Source organism: Siniperca chuatsi, linkage group LG4, assembly GCF_020085105.1.
Source record: "Siniperca chuatsi isolate FFG_IHB_CAS linkage group LG4, ASM2008510v1, whole genome shotgun sequence".
NCBI lineage: Eukaryota > Metazoa > Chordata > Actinopteri > Centrarchiformes > Sinipercidae > Siniperca > Siniperca chuatsi.
Genome location: NC_058045.1, coordinates 28,321,360 through 28,337,742, shown reverse-complemented (window position 1 = coordinate 28,337,742; position 16,383 = coordinate 28,321,360). Strand labels below are relative to the sequence as shown.

Here is a 16,383-nt window from a genome sequence, read left to right as displayed (position 1 = left end):
TTAGAATTTGGTCATTTTTAGTTAAAGCGCATATTTTTCATTTTTCATATGTCCAACTAGATTTTTAGACTGATTTTGCTGCTACTGAATTCATAAATTTAATCTGGATCAGTGTTTCAGCTAAAATGAAAATGTTTCAATCAGATTTGAGTGACTTGCTCATTATGTTGAACACAGTGGAGCTGAAAGATACAGAAGGGAACATTCTTTTCTCCAAAATATAATAAGCCTTTATTATGTCCAGTAACTTTGTCTGGTAGACCTTTCTAAGTGCTCACCAGACTGCAGACTTTCCCACTGAAATAACATGCACCATGACACTCGTCCTGAACAGTGTTTCATGCACAATGTGCAGTGATTTTATGCACAGCATGAAGTGCTTCATGCACATCACAAAATGCCATTCAAAGGCAAGGAACTGAGTGAAGTAATTTACAATGTTCAGATGGCCACTTTTGCCACACACTTGTACTGTTACTTACCCATAATCCTTTCCACTATGATAGTTATCTTGTAAGCATACCTGCTGTGCAAACTGACATGTTTTCACTTGCTCTGACCTCCCCCTAACTGTGATGTATGAAATCATGTCATGCTTAAGCACAACTGCACTATTATCTGTGAGGGAGGGCCAGGCCTTGGGGGAATTGACTGTCAGTGACACATTTTGCCCTGTCTTTTGTTTTCCCACAGCACGGTCTTTCTGATCCTCCTGTTCTCTCAGTATCTCAGCAAAGTCGATGTTCCAATGATTGCTTACAAAGATAAGAAGTGGAAGGTTTTCCAGTATCCTCTCTTCAAGCTCTTCTCTGTGAGTTGCCAACATTATCCAGGTCACGAAAAAAAACATCTGCCAATGAGTATCAGTATGCAAAATTGACTTTTGCAGTGACAATGGGGATCTTTAAGACATGTTTTTTTTGTGCTAGATAATCTTTTTATATTTGGCCGGCTGTGGCTTGGTGATAGAGTGGGTCGTCTACTAATCAGAAGGTCGGAAGTTCAATTCTGGCTTCCCTCCGCCCACATGTCAAAGTGTCCTTGGGCAAGACACTGAACCCCAAAATTCCAAGGGCTGTGCTTTCAGTGTGTGAGTGTGTGTGACTGATCAGTTAGTTTCTTTGTACTGATGAGCAGTTGGCACCTGCCATCAGTGTGTGAATGTGATATGTAGTGTGAAGCACTTTGAGTAGTCGGAAAGGCACTATAGAAGTACAGTCCGTTTACCATATTCAAAACAAGTACAACTAGATTTTTGACATAAGTATATCCCACTTACTTACACTTCCGGATTTTACAATGTAAGCATTCTTATCTTTATTCCTGAAGCTTCTGTGCAGATATTGTTGCTTTCTTCTTATATGCTAGTATAAATACTGTGTACAGGAACTGTTCAGTCACATTTGATCCACATAATCAACAACTTGTCAGAATCAGAGTCAGAATCAGAAATACTTTATTGATCCCTGAGGGGAAACTCTTTTGTTACAGCTAGAGGTTGTATGTACGGTATAATACAATGTAATAATATAAGCAACATGCAATAGTGCAATAATGAGTACTGTCAAGTTAAGTGTAGCTTATCAGATGATTATGAGACGGTGGATATTGCACAGTAGTAATAGAAGTATGAAGAAATATAAATAAATTAAACTGAAAACAGAGTATATTGAACCCGAGTATTAAACAGAGAATATTGCACAATTATTTCAAGTATTACAGTGATGTTAATGATCCAATGTCCAGTTTAATGACTTAGGGTCATGTGGACTGACACTTAGAGGGAGGAGCTAAAGAGTTTGATGGCCACAGGCAGGAATGACTTCCTGTGGTGCTTTTTGGGGGGATGAGTCTTCCACTGAAGGTGCTCCTTTGCTTGACCAGCACGTCATGGAGCGGGTGGGAGACACTGTCCAAGATGGCATGTAGTTTGGCCAGCATCCTCCTCTCTGACACCACTGACAGAGAGTCCAGCTCCACCCCCACAATGTCACTGGCCTTACGGATCAGTTTGTTGAGTCTGTTAGCGTCCGCTACCCTCAACCTGCTGCCCCAGCATGCAACAGCATACAGGATAGCACTGGCCACCACAGAATCGTAAAACATCTTCAGCATTGTCTGGCAGATGTTGAAGGACATCAGAAAATAGAGGCGGCTCTGGCCCTTCCTGTACAGAGCTTGAGTGTTCTTAGCCCAGTCCAGTTTATTGTCCATGTGTACTCCCAGGTACTTGTAATCCTGTACAATGTCCACACTGACCCCCTGGAAACCGGGGTCACTGGTGCCTTGGCCCTTCGTAGACACTTTGTTTTAAAGAAAATAGGTTTGTGAGAAAAAATATTTTGTTTGTTTGGTCTTTCACAGTAGGTAACATCCTCATGTCAGGAAGGCCTGCAACAGGAAATCCTACTTATGTTGAGTAGTTTTTATGTAGAGCTGACACCAAGAAATAACATTTTAGAAGTCTATACTATATAATAATTATCTTGTGAATCTTTATCTTGAGCAAAATGCTCACCCTTTTTCTTTTTTATTAACACCCAAATAGCAGTCAATGTGAGTGGGAAAAATAAATCCAAATGTATGAAAGAAATACAGGATTACGTTTTTTCTTATTTCTTTTCCGGGTTGAGAGTCTTTTCTGGGCTTGCGTTTGACTTGAACAAACACAACCTCAAGTCTTTTGTGGGATTATGTAAGCCCTTTTTCTAAGCTCTTCAACACATGTTCTTTTTAACATCTGCCCTGCTTCACATTCATGCATTTACATACCTTTCTAGTGTGAGAGCTGACAAGCACAACCACAATCCTCTTCTGGTTGATGGCAATCAGAAATCAGTGGATACATATGCTGCTTTGCATGCAAAGGTTATTTACACTATAACAAGCGATCCATATATTTTGCACTGAGGATTAATGGAAATTAACCTTTTTCCAATCACTCGATAATTAAAGGTATAAAAGTATGATAAAAACATAAAACTGAATGCAGAAGCTCCTTCAGAGAACTAAAGACCTTTGAGTCAGCTTGGCTTCAGGGTTCAGTCTTTGGAATGCTTTATCTATGGCAGCTCTACACATTTTGGCAGTATGACTCACATCTTGTAAAAGCCAGCAAAATTTAAAAATAAAAAAAATAAATAAAAAAACTAAGGTTTCTTGATCTTACAGTAGTTTGTATAGTTATTCATCAGTATTTATTGTCCATCATCAAATTGAGCCATACAAAGCATAAAATGTGGCACTTTTCAACGTGATGGAATGAAGCTGGGGATTATATCACAACATAGCCTACTGTATGAGATTACACTCCCATAAAGTTTTGCAGCTGTGTGCAATTTGCCATTGTTTTGCATCTGTTAAATGTTCATCTGCACTATTTCTATAGTGGTCCCAGTAATATTTGTTCTTAAGCTGTACTGACATAGCATACCACATGACATGGTTAAGCAACATTTGAGTCAAAAATTTGCATGAATGCAGTTGCAAGAACAATACTTTACACTCATATCTTAATGTTTTATTTGAAAGAGGACTTATTCTAATTATAATTATAACTATTCTGATTATCTATTAACTCCCCCTGCTCTTTCATTCATTTCTATATGTGGAATGTCTCTTTTTTTCTATGACTCACTCTGTATGGAGTGTTTTGTCAGAGTGAATGTTATTTGGGGTGCTTTAACTGTGCTCCCTCCTACTCTGCTTAATGCTGGGCTGTTACAGTGCGTAACCACCATCTCCGTTTCTCACAGCAGTAGGTTTTATGTTGTGTTACAGTTTTATTCCCTCATGGTGAATATCAGGTATTGTACTGTCTGTGCCATGTGTGCGCATATGATGTACTATGATGTGCTATTGCTTCACCTGGCTACAATCACTGCTGCCATGATCACTGGAAAGTCTGGACTTGAAACCCCTTATAAATGTGTTTTAATTACCACCAACTCTCTGAAGGTGCAAATAATTTTCACTCTAACTGCATGTGGCTATTAGCTCTGGTGTTGGTATGAATTGGACCTTTTTTGCAATGAGGCTCATTTGCATAGAAAGGGGCCAATTTTGTGCCAAATGTATGCACATTACCTAATTTAAATACATGCAAGTAGCACTGGGGCACCAAGATGCTTTTTACTTGGCAGTGTAGTTAGGGGTGCATTTCACCCTTTGGGGGTGCTTTGAGAATTACTTTCTTTTTGTCATATTTCTATTCATCATTAAGTGGCCATATAATGCATGGCATACTCTGGCACTTTGGATGTATAATTTGTAGTTTAAATATGACTCTTTTATGGATCTCACTCAATTTATCTTCCTCTTGGATCCTATAGGTGAAGGTGTCAAGATGACATCAAAGCAGAAATCAAGGAAATCTGAATAACACAGTTTTCATCACATGTTTTTTGCCCTCAAGCTACTGTTTGACTCACTTTGAAGAGCCCTGTATATAATAAAAGATTTCTTGTGCACAACTCTGCAGCCATGTAATCCCTACAAATGCAATCAGAAGTGCACACCAGTGCCCGTGCAGGCTCAAATCTAATGCAAGTGATAAACAGCACAGTAACAAAATTCATTATTAAATTTGATTGTGCTCATAATCCAGCGTCAAACATGGTTTTGGAAACATTATCATCTTCAGATACTTGAACATTTAAATGGTGCAGTAAAGGAGTTCCCTTGCAGAAACCTATGCTCCAGAAGATTTATTGGTTTTGAGATAGATTAGACTGTCATTGGCTTTTGATAAAAATCATATAACTGGCAGGTAATGTTAGCTATGTGGGCTATGTGAGACTAAGGATGTCACTTCAATTCAATTTTATTTATATAGCGCTTATTCAGCCATCCACCGCTGCCATTTGGGTTGAGGGGGTTTAGTCTTCAAAACATGCAGTGAATACTGCCTCGCCAAGCCTTAAGGCATTGCTTTAAATAATTTCAGTACTGTATGTTTTATATTGGATGAATTTCACTTTAAATGTACTGAGACACTCTGTATCTGATAACAAATTCTAGGCTTTGTTCGGGATGTGTGGCGCCTGGCTGGTCTGCTTCTTACTGACCATCTTTGACGTCTTTCCTTCAAAGTCTGATGAGTACGGTTTCTCAGCCAGGACCGACATCAGCCTAGATGCTGTGACAAACTCCCCTTGGTTCCATGTGCCTTACCCAGGTAAGTGCATAAATATCATACTTTAACACATACTGTCACAGATATACCAGGCCTCACCAGCCTGTAATCACCCACACCTGCTCCCAGTTACACTCCTGCTCTCCATTAGCCCCAATCACAGCCAGTACATAAGCACACCACTCAACTATGTGTCACGTTCAGATGTAGGACTCTACATGTCACTTGGTAATCTAGCTCTGTGCTTTCTCTGCTCCAGCAATCTTCAGTCTCCAGTGATTCCCCCGTCCTCCACGCTTCACTCGTTCCATACCCAATCTCTCTCTCTGGTTGTATTTTCAATAAAGTGCATTCTTGGTAATCCTGGTGTCCCCTGCCAGTCTGTACCGTAACACATACCTTTGATCCTCAATACCAAATTGGTCAAACCCTTAAACATTTGAATCTCATGGATATATTTCACCAAGCGTGATTTTAGTACTTTGCAACACACGATAGGTGGAATGACCCAATAGGTAGATTGGTATACTTATTTGCCAGCTCAGTTTTTTATTTTATATATAGTTTTACATATATTTGTGTGTGCGTGTGTATAATTTTAATTTTTTTTTAAAGATATATTTGTATATATGAGGGCTAAAGGCCTGCTAGTATAGTCCACTGATCCGTGTGTGCTACAGGCGGCAGAATAATGAATGTGCCGTCGCTGCGAGGAAAGTCTCGGTTTTCGTTCTGGCGCTTCTGAGAGCAGCCCATTTAAAAAAGAAGGTAAATTCTTCTTCCTGCCACATAACACCATCATCTAATACAAAACGTTCAGGTTTTGTATATATGTGTGTATGTATGTGTATATATATGTGTACGGGATGCATTTTACAATAAGTATGGTTAGTCAGTGCTGCCTGTAGCAGTTGTACCATTAAAGAACAATCTGTCACTTATTGCTGTAATAATTCTCAAAGTATCCTAACTGTCAAAAATCATTAGAAACTGCTGAATCTCTTGGAGCATATCAAAATGATCAACTTTGCTTTAACTGCTTAAGGTATATCTCCTGATATCTTAGTGTCTAAATTGGAATGTTGTTGATAGATCTATTAAATGACAAGAAGCCTCCTGACTGACTGAACAGTCAGTTGGCTATGACTTAAAGTGGCAAAAACTGGCAACAACTCGTGCAGGATTTACATGTGGAGCATGTGTTCCTTACTTTCAAGGAACATGTGCTGCATTAAGAATATTCTACGTTCTACAAACTGGACAAAACCAATTATAATAATAATTTTCAGTGGTGGAATGTAACTAAGTACATTTACTCAAGTACTGTACTTAAGTACAAATTCAAGTTACTTGAATTTGACTTAAGTATTTACATTTTATGCAACCTTTTACTTCTTCTCTACTACATGTCAGAGGGAAATATTGTACTCTTTACTACACTACATTTGTCTGACAGCTTTTGTCCTTAATGGATTGAGAAAATTCTCCTACTTCTTAAGCTAAATAAACAATTTAAAACTTCCTTGGATTCGGTGCAAAATGCATCGTCACAAAGCTGAAAACAGGGCTGTTTTTCTGAGCTCATGAAAAGTTGACTTTTTAGAGATACGTGGTTCTCACAGGACAGCGACGCTACATACATATGGTGATCTTATAGAATATGATGCCTTGTAACAATGATTTAGATATATCTCAAAAGATCTTGTTCTGCCAAATATTGAATGCATATGTCTGTCAAAAACAATCTATGGATTTGTGAAGTTTGGAAAAATCTTTGTCAGTGTTCTTTAAAGTAAATTTCAGATTGTACATTCACTCAGACCCTGTAATTCACATTTGAGCCAGAAAATAATCTACAATGATAACAGGAACAAATGTGCCAATGAAACAAGTAAACAAAACATTTTATATGATAGCAGCTCTCAACACGTTCCCTATTAGCAAAGTGGAAACATGTCTGCACACAATGTTTTTGACAGGACTTAATGTTATTCATTATGCATAAATGGTTATGAATGAATAAAAGATAAAAATCTGCTTGTTTCACTCTCTTCTTCTAAGATGAACCCAACCCTTCTTCCATGCATGACGTTTTTTTTTATGTTGAGGGTGGAAATCTTCAGCTGATTTGACAGAGGCTGTTAAATAATCTTATTTAGGATGTCTAGGACAAATAAGCTGAGATAAGGCAAAGCTGATGCATCTGCATTGTCATAATCAAATTTACAAACAAAACTAATGACTGATCTGCAAATTCTGCTCACTGCAGAACTTATATTGTAGGAGGGTTTATGAATATGAACCCATGTAAATGTGTGTCTAGGTGCAAACTTTATTGTCAAATATACTTAAGGTTAGATTAGAATAACTATATATTTTGTCATAAATGACATCTGTCATTATTAATAAACATGTGTTCATATGCATCCATATACTTATAACAGCAAATGAGAAAGTAAAATAAAATCAATACAGGCCAGTGTTATGCCCATATTCTTCACAGGAATGTATTTTGTTTGTCTCTGAGAGGCATGAAGAACCAACTCCCATATTAGACACACACAAGTTGTGACATTCAACATTCCCATTTATATCTCCTTTCTAGATAAGTTCAATTCCTGTATCAAAATCAGCATGTTGAAATAAACTTTGCATTCTTCCTATAACCTTAATTAAACATGTTATATCAATCAATGCACATTTGACTCTGAATTGCAAAGTTGGTTTCTTTTATTCCTTGTTCCCTTTATTGATGAAGTCCAGATATCAGTAGGAGAGGGAATTAGTGAGGGTCATAAATTGGCTTACTGTCACTTGAAACTGGTGAAACTGGTTTTAGAACAACTTCTGGAAGCGCTTAGTAACAACAGCATTTTTGAGAAATTTCAATCTGGATTTCTTAAGTTACATAGTACCGAAACAGCTATTCTAAGGGTTATAAATTACTTAATAATGGCTGCACACTTTGGACACTTATGTACTGGTGCTGCTTGACCTTAGTGCAGGATTCGACACCTTCGATCACGCTATGCTAATTAATAGACTTAAGGATTGGATGAGCGTTTCTGGAACGGCCCTGGAGTGGTTCTCCTATCTGTCAAATAGAAAATGATATGTCTCAGTTGATTCATTCATCTCTTGAAATTGACAACATGTGGCATACCTCAAGCATCAATTCTTGGACCAGTTCTCTTCTCTCTGTATATGCTACCATTAGCCAATATTATCTTAGGCCTGCTAGCTGTTCCAGAGTCCAGGTTAACCTCAGCTTTGGAACAGTCTTCCAGTTAGTATTCGATCTGCTGACACTGTTTCTGCTTTTAAATCCTGTCTTAAGGCACATTTTTACAGACTTGCCTTTTCGCCTGACAACTAGTCTTATTTGTTTACATAATACAGCTCTGTTGCGCAACCACCTGATTTTAATTTTATTTTAATAGTTTCTCTTGTTCTACCTTTTGGATGATTTATTTGTAAATTTCTTTTATACGGTATTTTAATTGTGTGCTTGTATTTTGCTGTTCTTCTGGGGTTTTTTTATATTTGTGATTGTTTTTAAGCAGTCTATGGAAAGCGCTTTGTGCCTCCAGCTTGAAAAGTGATATACAAATACAATTATTATTATTATTAAAACTGTTGTAAAAGAGTGCTTAACTACTCAGCAGCCAGTTGGTACATTCCATCCACCTTTTTTATGTGCATTATAATTTGTAGATAGAAAATCCTGAGTAGAAATTTAACTACTACTAATAAGTTTGTACAATTGGCTGAAGTGAAATGGTTTGCATATCAAATAAAGAGAAGCTTCTGCTTCTTCTACTGTAGATGAAGCATTCATGTCATATTGCCCCTCACCGTTACAGGCCTCCACTCCACCAGAGAGACCAAAAACTAAGCTTTAAAAGAGCAGGGGTGTTTGGTATGTACGTAACCACAACAACCCTGTATCAAGTCCAGATGCAGAATCTTTTAGCATTTTACCCCTCATATTAAATGGAAAGCAACAATGCAGTGCCATTGTGTATCAGTTACTGATGCTCAATAAATTATGTAATCATGTCACGTATCTTGAATTAATTTACATATTCTTTTTAAATTTAAAATGGAATCCAGCTAAAAACATTGTTAAACTTTGTTGCGTAAACGTTGACGAATTTGTATCATTTTTACCAAAACACACGTGCCCAAGACAACTAGCAGGAATCACTCATGCAGCAACAAGGCCATGATCCCTCAACAGCTTTATTTGAGCCAGAAGCATTGCCAGGGATTTTTAATCCGTGCTTGTGATACCTATGTGCCAAACTTTGACCATTTTGTTAAATAAATCATTATACTGATTCCATTTCAATTTATTTCTAATGAATACCCATGATGTTTGGACACCTCAACTAGCTGAACAGGTTAACCATGTATAACGGTAGACTGTGTAAATGAAAATTTCCTCTAAACTTAAAACGCATTTCTTTACTTTGGGCTGAGGGCCATATGTGAGTCCTACGGACATGTCAAGAACTGAACCTCAGCAATAATCACATTTTTTATCAGATAATTTTGTTCATCATTGTTGAGTTAATAGCACCAGAAAGAGCGCACAGCGTGGTGGAGAGTTACAATAGGATAAGTGAGCCAGCATCCCACATTCACCTGTTGATTTATTTGTGTGAGGAATTCTATAATCCAGAAAATAAGGTTTCTGCTGGGACTGCTGGGATGAGTTCACTGGATCCTGTCAAATGTTTTTATAACAGATTGAGTAAAGTTTGCATGGCTTCATGTAAACCTTAGGTCTGGCAGATTTTGTGTACCACTGCTTGTCTATAAATCTCTCAATGGTTTAGGAGCAAAACACATATTTGAATTTTAACATATGAACTCAGGTCATCTGGGAGCAGTCTGCTAGCTTTTCTCTGAGTCAAAACAAAATATGGAACATTCCATTATTGTGCCACACAGAGCTGGAAAACCTCTAAAAGATCTAAAATAATGTACAATGCAGAAAACACAGTCTTTAAATGTAAAGTTGTATGCCTGTGTAAACTAAGTATGCCTACTCTGTAACCACAGGTCAATGGGGTGCGCCCACAGTGAGTGTGTCATCAGTGTTGGGTATGATGGCAGGCGTTTTGGCGTCTACCATGGAATCAATCGGTGACTACTATGCATGTGCTCGCTTGTCTGGCGCCCCTCCTCCACCGACTCACGCTATAAACCGAGGTATCGCCGTGGAGGGCATTGGCTGCATCCTGGCTGCACTGTGGGGAACTGGAAACGGCACCACCTCCTACAGCCAGAACATCGCTGCACTTGGAATTACCAAGGTACATGTCACAATTGACTCCTCTTGTGTTTTGGCAGCATTAATTGATCTTGTTGGCCATTTGAGGGCATAAGAACTCTGTGAAAGGCTGGCAAACCAACAGTCTTGACATCACCTTATTAAGTTCATAGCTAACATTTTAGTAAATAATTGGGTATTTACGCATCATGTAGACAAGCTATTAGCCTTTCTTTTGAATTGTGTCTCTGCCAACCTGATGAATGTAAGTCCAATATTCACTCTCCTTTCAGCTCTGTTTTTTGTCTCCACCAATTCCTGAGAAAAATATCTGGCTCTTTAGGTGCAAGCTATTCCACTTTCTTCACAAGCTAGTTGCTAACTTTGTCTGCCATTTGAAGCTGGGCAGGTAGAGCACAGTGGGTTTCTCAGATCTCATTTTCTTAAAACAGCTGCCTGCTGCTGCTGGAAATGGTGTTGATGATGAGCACTGACAACCATAATGTAAATGTTAAATAAATCCAAAACAATGAGTTAAAAGAGGCTAAATTCTTCATAAAGCTATAGAGTTAGTGATAAATTTCTATGAGTTTGTACTTACGATTGACACCTTTCACATTACTCACGGTGATTTAAGTCATTGACAATATACAGTAAAAAATATATTTTTATTAGTGCAGCTTCAAACATCTCTTTTTGTAGGATTTTAAAATCCCTTTCTTCGGCATCATCTGGTGGTAATAAATAAGTATGACTGTGGCAAATAGAATTTAGATGAATGAGCTGAAGGCAATACATAGATTTTTTTCATTTTTCTACAGACAAAACCATATGCCATCAGAATAATTTGAAAGTTGGTATAATGATACTAATTTTTACACTACCTTTAACATGCACAGTGTAAACTGGCTATAAGCCTCTTATTTATTTATTTTATTTTACATGTATCCAAACCTAATGCTGCCAATGCCAGATTCTGCCTATTTGCTTTTGGTTCTTTTGAGAACAGGAACAATTTACTGTATCTTGACAGACAAATGCTTGTCCCTTATTGCCTGTGTCAGTGAAGACCTTTTTAGGCGTAGGAGAGCGTTGTGATGGTTAACTGCCCCTCGGCACTTCCCCTCAGAAGAATCCCCGCTGGTGTCTTTAATTAGGTTACAATGAAAACTCAAGTGGACTTGTGAACTCAACCTTTCAAGGGCCGAGTGAGAGGCACGCAAGGGTCACATCCTACCAAGAATGCTTTGTGATCTTCTATTATCAGTTCCTCTGCACTTTGCCAATCAAATGATAAGAGATTGTAAATGAATGCAACATCTGTACAGGTTTAGATAGTAGGTACAATTTTATTCCTCATTTTCTGAGTAGCACTAAATAATAATAAATTATTCTAAATTCTTTGGCCTGTTTGAGGGTAACTATGTTTGTCATGTTAATTCCAGACTGACTTGACAAGTCTAGGTATAGTGGTTTTTGATCTGAAACTAGTCCAATGTGGTCTAGATGTGAAAAAAATCAGTAAAACCACCCTTTTTTCATTTTCACAAATAGAATAAAGGTTTCACAAATCTGAAATCTGTGTCATAAAGAGTCTCTGGCTTCTCTAGGATAATCTAGTCCAGATTTAACAAGTCTAGGTATAGTGAGTTTTGATTTGAATCTGATCCAGTGTAGTCTAGATGTGAAAAAAGCAGTTAAGTTGGGTTTTTTTTCATTTTCACAAACAGAATAAAAGTTTCATGAATCTGAAACTATGTTTTAAAGAATCTTTAGCCTCTCTAGGATAATCTAGTACCGATTTGACAGGTCCAGGTATAGTGAACCTGGTCCAATGTGGTCTAATTGTGAAAAATAATAATAGGTTTCACAAATTTAAAAGTGAGTTTCAGAAAGCATTAAGGCATACCAAAGATGCTCCCACAATGTCTAACAGGCTTTCACAACAGTAAGAGGTGCAAAGAAGCAGAGGGTCGGTCGCTCAGTATTGTAAGTGAAGTTTCCCTTAACTTTCCCCTTAACTGCGGAATCGGAAGCTAACTTCAATGTTGTGACTGAGCCATAGTGTGTCAGGTTGATATACTATAAGTCTGTCTAAACTAACAGCCTGTCTTTGAGCAGCACTGCTCCCCCTGCAGATAAAAGCCTATGCGACTGCTGAATGTTTTGTGGGCTCTGCAGGCTTGACCTGAGCATTCTTTTTCTGAGGCCTCATTCTCTGTTGTCTCATGTTTACATCCAACTCAAAATCATCACCAATGAGATTGATAGTTTCCTTATTAAAACTTGTGTGCTTTTAGAGGTTTTTTCCCATGCAGTGTCCTGGTAAAAAATATAGCTGTCATGGTGAGAATGACCGCTTAACCCATCTTGTATCCACTGGATAACAAGTGCCTGTGCTAATTTCATGCCAGGTTGGCAGCAGATTGGTCCTCCAGACGACCGGCATTCTGATGATGGTCTTGGGGATCTTTGGGAAATTTGGAGCAGTTTTTATCACCATCCCAGACCCGGTCATTGGAGGCATGTTCCTCGTTATGTTTGGAATGATCGCAGCAGTGGGGATATCCAACCTCCAGGTAAACATTCTAACTTACTATTTGGTGGACAGCAAAGCCCCCTCCTTGGGCCCGTCCCAAGACCCTGAGTCACAAAGAGAGCCAAAGTCCCACCAGACAGTGCATTTTTCCCATAAGGACTATATTTAATCACTCGTGAAAGATGAATCATGATACCAGGATTTTGTGCACATATTCCAATGATTATGTTGTATGCATTTAACAACTACAGGTCCCTTGAGTCTTTGTCATAGGTGTCAAAACCTCATGGGAGCTAAAGTATAGTATATATACAAAATAATTGTTTGCAATGACAAAGTGCTCATATTTAGCATAGAATATGGACAGAAAACCCCAGTATAACTTTAAAGTTTTTCAGAAAGACCTGGGGCGGAGCTAGACTCTCAGCACAGAGGGGGTGGGGCATTCTTGATGGGCTCTTCTGATAGTCATTTTAAAATTCACAACTGTAAAATAGATGACATATCCAATCCTGTTCATAAACACAAATTGTCACTTATTGAGCCAAGCAAGCCTATGTCCAAGAATTTAATTTTTAAAAAAAATGTAATTAATCAGTCAGAGAACATTTATAGACAGGGTTGCCCTCAATCTGGCCTGTGTTGACCTGTCATGACCAAATAAATGTGAATCATGGACCCAAATAGAAATCAGGTCTTTTTGAGTTTCCAGGTTATTTCTAATCACATTTTAGTGAAGTTCCAAAACAGAGATGGCAGCCAGCTTAAGCAGAACAACAAAACAAAGTCTCTCTCTCTCTCTTTTTCTCTCTCCCAAGTATGTGGACCTTAACTCGTCCCGTAACCTCCTCATTCTCGGCTTCTCTACCTTCAGCGGTCTTGTTTTACCTACCTGGTTTCACTCCAATCCCAGCATCATTGACACAGGTGATTTTCACACACACACACACGCACACACACACACACACACTGACTCATTCCCTTAAACTGGGAACAACCCTTAAGATTATTAAAAAATCTACCCATAATGACTATTTCCACCAACATACACAAATGTATTTAGTCTTGACAGTCAGAAGGAGAATAAGTGAACGACAAGGATCTAGTGGACAGGTAGAATATTATTAGTTACATTAACCCCCCAGATCCCGCCAGAACACCAAGTCTCCATTAAAAATTGTGTTGCTGCTTTTTTGTAATGTGATTTGGCAAGAAAAGGTGAAGGAAAAATGCAAAATTGTGATATTGGATTTTTCAGAATGTTGTTATACACTACACCTACTATACCCAGGTTTGCTATTAGTATTTTTTTTTGCTACATAATGTCAACAGACCCAGTCAGATGGCTAACGAATAAGGGCAACTCACACCGGTAGCAAATGGCACATGTCAAAACACCCATTGTTTTTTATATAAGCATGCACACCACGCTGATGCATATTAACTTATACACGGCACTGGTTTATTTCCCAGCATCAATGTGTGTCAACTCTTCAGAAAAGCAGCGATTTTATCACATTTGCTCCCCAGATTAGTACATCCCAGCTACTGTACAGTACCTTTACTACTTCTTCTTGTGTACCTGCATCGGTGTGAGTTATACTTTAGAATCCTCAAGACCACACACACTGTGTGATTTTATCTGGTGACTGTCAAGATCCAGACTGTAACAGACTCATGATGCCTAAATAATATTTATAATGGGCCCAACACTCATGATTTGCTGCCCCACCTTTACACACACATAATCATTTTTGTGTTGATGTGCTTTTATTTTGTGTAAAACATTTTGTGGAAATACTTTTTATTGAAGCAACTGAAAAATGTTGGGTCTGACTATCTTGTTTGTTCTTAAAAAAGCAAACATAGAATCAGTAAACAATGCCAGACATTGACACATCCAGGCTGTTAATCCTTATCAGAGGAGTGATATGGTCCTCTGACAGTGAGTAGGAAGCTGTGTGCTCCTACTGCTCCACTTAAAGATTATCCTTGAAAAGATGGCAGCAGTTCTGCCAGCCTAAGCTCCTAAAGCCAAGGTGTTCCCAAATCCCAAAGGCCCAGATGGCAAACACTTGGTTACCGTTAGTCTTTAGCCTAGATTTGAAAGTGGCAAGGAGAGCATTTTTAATTGTCTTACTTGAAGCTGAACTCTGAAATAGTTTTTATTATTATTTTTTTACTCTAAATAGGCAATTTAAGGATAGAAATGTCAGTCAGTGTTATCTCAGTTGGTCAGGTAGTCAGACCACATGGGTCCACTTGGGTGTGTGAGGATGTTCAGCCTGTAAGAGGCACTGGTAGGGCATTGACACTCTTAATCTTGGTTCTTTACACATTCACACTTTGCTTGGTATCACTGAGGGTGTCATATTTATTTAAAGTTTAATAATGTGGGTGTTTTCAGTGCCTTTGAGAGTGTGACTGTACAGGCACCAGGGATGTGCAAATTGTTGGTGATTGTCAAAAAGGGAATGGACACATTAAAAACGCACAAGCAGGATGATGTGTCATAATTTTTTTTTTATCATATAAGCAATGCCCACTCATTTTTAGACTGGGTTTCATTTTTAATGTTATATTATTCCTGCTTACTAGGGCATATTGATTACAGATATTATTGATTGACTTTCAAGAATTCTTTAATCAGTCTATTTTGAAAATAATTCTTAATTTTTGAGTGTAGAAAAATGTTGATGAAAAACAATATGAAAATACATTTATTTTGTTTTTGACTGACAATTGCCCTGCTACTGCCTGAATAGTTGTAATGTGGTAAACCCATCTGCTATGTGACATAAATTGTAAAAGGTTTTATTATTTGTGAACTCCATTTGTAATCTGGCAGCTCTGGAAAAAGGTTCAAGGAAGAGATATAGGGTACTCGGGTGACAGAGGGCAAAATTCTCACACATCACCACCTGGATTTAAAGCAACATTATGCAACTACTTTACCTTAAAATAACAGCTTCAAAATAATTTGTATGGTACACTTACTTGTAATAGGGAGAATGAAGTCTCTTTCATTCCCACTCCACGCCCCGAACGCCTGTTCTTGCACTATGTAACTTAGGTTGAGCAGGTACAATCTCCCGCAAGAAGTGCATAACGCTTTACAGCACTATGTCACACACCACCAACTATGGGTCTTTAGCTAGCTATAAGAAAAAGCTAGCTTGGTATTCTCAGTACAGACATCATGGCAGGGGCAAAGAGGCCGATGGGGACGTTGATGGAGAAAGCTAAGAAGGGAAAAAGAGAGAGTGACCGAGCAGGAGGCCGGACAAGAGTAAATCTCGGACTGGCTTTTAGTTGTTGGCGTGAGCTTCGCAAAATAAAAGGCTGCAAGACAGACTCTGAGCTGGCCTTTTTGCTGTTGGACTAGAAAGTAGCAGTCTTGTGTTGTTGTACTTGCTTGATGTTTGGCTATGT

General features: G+C 38.3%; 1 protein-coding gene across 1 annotated transcript in view; it reads left to right on the top strand.

Moving 5' to 3' along the window:
• Nucleotides 1-16,383, top strand: part of si:dkey-106n21.1 (solute carrier family 23 member 2) — a 43,290-nt gene that overhangs the window by 22,741 nt on the left and 4,166 nt on the right. The window contains exons 6-10 of the mRNA XM_044194275.1: nt 694-811; nt 5,020-5,176; nt 10,202-10,455; nt 12,827-12,991; nt 13,770-13,878. Coding sequence (XP_044050210.1) covers nt 694-811; nt 5,020-5,176; nt 10,202-10,455; nt 12,827-12,991; nt 13,770-13,878 — 803 coding nt within the window. The remainder of the gene's footprint in view (nt 1-693; nt 812-5,019; nt 5,177-10,201; nt 10,456-12,826; nt 12,992-13,769; nt 13,879-16,383) is intronic.